This window comes from Cucurbita moschata, unplaced genomic scaffold (genome assembly GCF_002738365.1).
Source record: "Cucurbita moschata cultivar Rifu unplaced genomic scaffold, Cmos_1.0 Cmo_Scf00068, whole genome shotgun sequence".
Classification (NCBI taxonomy): domain Eukaryota; kingdom Viridiplantae; phylum Streptophyta; class Magnoliopsida; order Cucurbitales; family Cucurbitaceae; genus Cucurbita; species Cucurbita moschata.
The window spans coordinates 524,352-529,909 of record NW_019268584.1 but is presented as its reverse complement, the minus strand read 5'-3'; the positions used below and the strand labels follow the sequence as shown (position 1 = coordinate 529,909).

General features: G+C 47.5%; 2 protein-coding genes across 2 annotated transcripts in view; both read right to left on the bottom strand.

The window, feature by feature from the left end:
• The window catches only part of LOC111437896, a 75,405-nt gene extending 71,051 nt beyond the window's left edge, over positions 1-4,354 (bottom strand). The window contains exons 1-2 of the mRNA XM_023075966.1: positions 3,869-4,354; positions 7-3,755 (exon numbers count right to left, since the gene is read on the bottom strand). Of these exons, the coding sequence (XP_022931734.1) occupies positions 7-3,755; positions 3,869-4,354 (4,235 nt within the window). The remainder of the gene's footprint in view (positions 1-6; positions 3,756-3,868) is intronic.
• Positions 4,355-4,724: 370 nt separating this feature from the next.
• LOC111437893 overlaps positions 4,725-5,558 on the bottom strand; it is a 6,775-nt gene continuing 5,941 nt past the window's right edge. Inside the window, exon 2 of the mRNA XM_023075964.1 lies at positions 4,725-4,895. Coding sequence (XP_022931732.1) covers positions 4,888-4,895 — 8 coding nt within the window. The 3' untranslated portion in view covers positions 4,725-4,887. The remainder of the gene's footprint in view (positions 4,896-5,558) is intronic.

Genomic DNA, 5,558 nt, shown 5'->3' with positions numbered 1-5,558 from the left:
CTTAGCACTCCCCTCATGGGGGCTACCTTCAGGAAGACGTGATCACCCACTGCAAACTCGAGGTCTTTCCTACGAGAGTCTGCATAACTCTTCTGCCGACTTTGTGCAGAGAGTATCCTCTGTTTGATTTTCTGTACCGCTGCATTGGTAGTCTGTACCAACTCCGGCCCCAACAACTGTTTCCTGCCTACCTCCTCCCAGAATATAGGGGTCCTGCACCTCCGCCCATATAGAGCTTCGAATGGTGCCATCTGGATGGTTGCCTGGTAACTATTGTTGTAGGCAAATTCCATGAGGGCCAGGTGCTCGTCCCAGCAACCTGCAAAGTCTATTACACACGCTCTCAACATATCCTCTAGGGTCTGATTAAGTCTCTCGGTTTGCCCATCGGTCTGAGGGTGGAAAGCTGTAGTGAACTTGAGTTGCGTTCCCAACGCCTTCTGTAACCCCTTCCAGAAGTTAGAAGTAAACTTAGCATCCCTGTCAGACACAATGTTCACCGGCACGCCATGCAAGCGGATTATCTCCTTAACATACAACCGGGCCCACTGGTCCACTCGGTAAGTAGCTCTACCGGGTATAAAGTGGGCCACTTTAGTCAATCTGTCCACAATGACCCAGATGACATTAAAGCCTCGTCGAGTCTTTGGTAGGCCCGCGATGAAATCCATGCTTATTTCCTCCCATTTCCACTGCGGGATATTCAACGGTTGCAACAACCCTGCTGGTCGCTGTCTCGGGGCCTTTACCTGCTGACAGGTCAAACACCGACTCACATACTCAGCCACATCCTTCTTCATTCCTGGCCACCAATAACTACACTTCAAATCTTGATACATCTTAGTACTACCAGGGTGGAACGTGTAGGACGTGTTGTGTGCCTCAGTCATGATTTCTTGTAGGATCTTCTCATCCCGAGGTACGCATAATCGGTCCTGCCACATCAAACCCCCTTCAGAAGAGACTGAATATCCGTTCGGTCTCTCAGTTTCTTGCTGACCCCAGATCCTACTGAGGTGCGTATCAGTTCGCTGAGCTTCAATGATACGTCTCTTGAGGGTGGGTTGGACCGACAGTTGCGCTAATTGAGCGGTAATGCCCCTATCCAAGACTTCTATTCCAGCCCTCTGTATCTCATCCTGTAGGTACTTCTGCCTCGTGATCAGAGCAGATGTGTGGGCTGTCTTTCTGCTCAAGGCGTCCGCCACTACATTAGCTTTTCCAGGGTGGTAAAGTATTTCAATGTCATAGTCCTTAACTAGTTCTAACCACCTCCGCTGTCTCATGTTGAGCTCTTTTTGTGTAAACAAATACTTGAGGCTCTTATGGTCCGTGTACACTTGAACTCTCTCTCCATACAGGTAGTGACGCCAGGTTTTCAATGCATAAACCACGGCTGCTAGTTCCAGATCGTGGGTGGGGTAGTTGCGCTCATACTCTTTCAGCTGCCTAGAGGCGTAGGCTATCACTTTGCCCTTTTGCATGAGTACACAACCTAGCCCTTTTCCTGAAGCGTCGCTGTACACCACAAGTCCGCCTGATCCGTCAGGCACTGTAAGTACAGGCGCAGTGACCAACCTCTTCTTTAGTTCTAGAAAACTCTGTTCACACTCTTGAGTCCAGATAAAAGGTTTTCCCTTCTTGGTTAATTGTGTCAACGCTGCAGACATTTTTGAGAAATCTTTTATAAACCTTCTATAGTAGCCTGCTAGACCCAGAAAACTCCTTACTTCAGTGACCGTGGTTGGTCTAGGCCATTTCAAGACTGCTTCAATCTTAGCTGGATCCACAGTTACCCCCTGACTGGATACCACGTGTCCAAGAAAAGCCACTTCCTGCAGCCAAAATTCGCACTTCGAAAATTTGGCGTACAACTTATGGTTTCTCAGTAGAGTTAATACCCTCCTCAGGTGTCCCTCGTGCTCCATTTCAGACTTAGAATACACCAAGATGTCGTCAATGAACACAATCACGAAGGTGTCTAAGAATTCCTTAAACACTCGGTTCATCAACTCCATAAACACTGCAGGAGCGTTGGTTAATCCAAAAGACATGACTATGAACTCATAATGTCCATAGCGACTTCTAAAAGCTGTTTTAGGTATGTCTTCCTCTCGGATTCTCATCTGGTGATACCCTGATCGCAGATCGATCTTAGAGAACACCGTTGCACCCTGCAATTGGTCAAACAGGTCATCTATCCTTGGGAGAGGATATTTATTCTTGATTGTGACTTTGTTTAATTCTCTATAATCTATACATAATCGCATAGTTCCATCTTTCTTCTTAACAAATAGCACCGGGGCTCCCCAAGGTGAGACGCTAGGCCGTATGAATCCCTTGTCCAAAAGTTCTTGTAACTGTATCTTTAGCTCCTTAAGCTCTGCAGGTGCCATTCTATATGGCACTTTGGATATCGGTGTTGTCCCTGGTTCGAGGTCAATAACAAAATCTACCTCTCGATTAGGGGGCAACCCTGGGAGCTCTTCTGGAAATACATCCTCAAATTCCCCAACCACAGGAACAGAGGATACCTTTAGACTGGTCTTATTGACTTTTGTCACACTAGCCAGAATTGCCCAGGCTCCCTGATTCAACATTTTTCTAGCCTTCAACGCTGTGATGACCCTAGGGGTGCTTCTGGATATATCCCCTTTGAATTCAAAGTTCTCTCCTATCAGGGGCCTAAAGGTTACCTTTCTTGCTTCGCAATCGATGAGGGCTCGATTCTCGCCCAACCAATCCATCCCTAGGATCACGTCGAAGTCTTGCATACACAAAACAATCAAGGATGCTACAAGTTTTCGCCCTGCAACTATCACACTACCACCCTTAACCCTATGGGTAGCAGTCAAGCATTTAGTTGCTTCATTTGCTGGTGTAGACACAGTAAGAGGAATCTCTAGGGATTCTAGTTCTAGGTTTGCAGATTTCACAAACCCCTCAGAAATAAATGAGTGGGTAGTACCTGAATCAAATAACGTAAATGCTAGGTGATCAAGGATAGGTAGTGTACCTGTCACCACTGCGTCAGTCTCTTCTGCTTTCCTAGTCGTGATAGCGTGGACCACAGCTCGAGCTTGCTGTGTGGCTCCACGACCCCTCTGATACTGTCCAACAGGTCTGTTTCCCTCATGATTTCTCTTATGAGGGCAGTCAGCTATGCGATGGCCTGGCTTGCCACAACCAAAGCATCCTCCTGTTCCAGCAAAACACTCTCCCTCGTGATATTTCTTACAATTAGGGCATTCAGGTCTGTTATACTCTGGGGCTCTACCCCGACGTTCAAAACGTCCTCGCGGCTGTCTGTCAGATCTAAAAGAGTTTCTGTTAGGCCTTCTTCGTTGGCCAAAGGCATTCTGAGTGGTCACCACTGGCACATTTTGCTTTGCCACCTGCCGTGGCATATCCATCACTGTTGCCACTCTCAAGGCTACAGCATAATCTGAAGTTGTTTGTACCAAAACTGGACCCTGAAGCTCTATCCGGAGACCAGCGATAAAACGATCAATTTTCATCTTCTCGTTACTGACATACTCAGGGCAGAACCTTGCCAGTTTATTAAACTCCAGATCATAATCCTCAACAGTTTTGTCCCCCTGTTTCAATTCTAGGAATGCTGTCTGACACTTGTGTCGGGCAACCACTGGGTAATATTTACATAGATAAGCTTCCTTGAACTGGTTCCAAGAAATATACCCTTCCTCTGGTGTAATGGCCCTCTGTGCACCTTTCCACCAAAAATGGGCTTCGCCCTTCAGCATGTAAGTCCCACAATGGACTTGATATTCAGGAGGACAATTCATGTATATAAAAGCTGTCTCTACAGCCTCCAGCCAAACCTCAGCTGCAACTGGGTCCATCTTACCCCCGTCGAAGTTGGCGGTTTATACCTCTGAAAGTCCTTCAAATAACGGGACTCTATAGTCGTGCCCGGATCACTCGTCCCCTGCACAGTGGTCTGGTTTGTCGCTAGAGTTTGCATTATCTGAGCCATCTGTGCCTGAGTCTCCATGGTGGCTCTCATGAAAGCCTGAAACTCATCCCTTGAAACTGTCGTCGTCGACTGAGCAGGCACCACAGGAATCGGTGCTGGCGCTGGTGGAGCTTCTTCAGGTTCCTGATCCTGAGGAGCAGTCTCAAGAATAACTCGAGGCTCGGCCTTCCTTCTAGCTCGCCTCGGCACGGGCGCCGGTGGCGGCGTTTGTTCCTCATCCGAGGTCAGTTCTGGGTTCTCCTCTAGAGGTGGGTGTTGCTCCATCTCGAGGAAATGAAGATTTGGGTCTTCTTCGACCCTTCTCCTGCCCCTCCTAGGACCAGGCCCAAGGTAATCTCCTCCTCTCTTAGGCGCCATTATCTGACAACAGAGGGGAGTGAGTCAAAAATGCGTTCTCATTGTGCCTAATTCAAAGAAGCACATCCTTAATATTTTAATCCTCGTCTTAGATCCAATAGCATATAACTCAAGTCTTCCTATTTCTCAGTTATCAGAGAACTTACCAGGTCGCGGCGGAGCGTGTCGAAACTTAAGCCACAGAGATACAAGACTCTACAACCTAATGTCTACAGGACCTTAAAACCAGGCTCTGATACCAAACTGTCACAGCCCAAAATTTGAATCTCGAAATTAAGAGCCGGACCAACAGACTATGCAATGAAATCGTGTAAGAACCAATAGAGAAACGAGATTTCACAAAAAGAAACTTTAACAATTATGAAGGAGGTTTAAAATCCAAAACAAGGTGTTCAAATATGAATAGTAAGTAAGCGGTTTACAAAACAATGCATGACAAATCTAAACAAAATTATGCACAGACTCCTAGACGCCCCGGGACACTCCTCTGTGGCATTAAGATTCAGCATGCATTCCCGCCTCGATCCCTGGCCTCACTCGCCTGAAAAAAAAAGAGTAGAAAGGAATGAGTATAAAAGAATACTCAGTAAGTAGCCTACTTGTAGGCTCTTTTCGCATCCTTATCTTGGTAGGTAACCACCGTCTTTCTCGGGTTTCTATGCAGGGTGATCTAAGCTACAACTCTTTTATGCATCATAAGAGGCTTGCCCATCTTATGCAGTGAAATGATCAGCGTCCTGAGGTGAGGCGCGACCTCATAAGCAAATCTGAGGGGATCGTATGGCTGGATCCGAATACGTGACTCTCTCTCTGAACATCATCCGTGGAGGTTAACTGACGACCCTCACACGGGACCATACATCCACAAAGCGGGGTGCGACCCCCTATGTGCCGGTCAGCTACTGAGTTACCCTAAGTGGCTCCACGTCCCCCGCTCAGGGACGAGTTTCTACGGCTCAGGAGTCATGTTCAGAAAACCCCTTAGCTATCACCACTAGGTCTGGGCACCTGTCACGCTTCCCTATCCGGATCTGCAAAGCTCAACGATCACCGTACCGGAGCTCTGTCTCGACGGTATGGTATCGGAGGAGAGAGGGAAGTGGAGGTTCTGATGACACTATCTTCACTGCTCAACCCTAACGGGCTACCTACAGTTACCGTGGTGACCTATTATTCTTTCTAGGGTGGAACTTGGTGCCTTAGA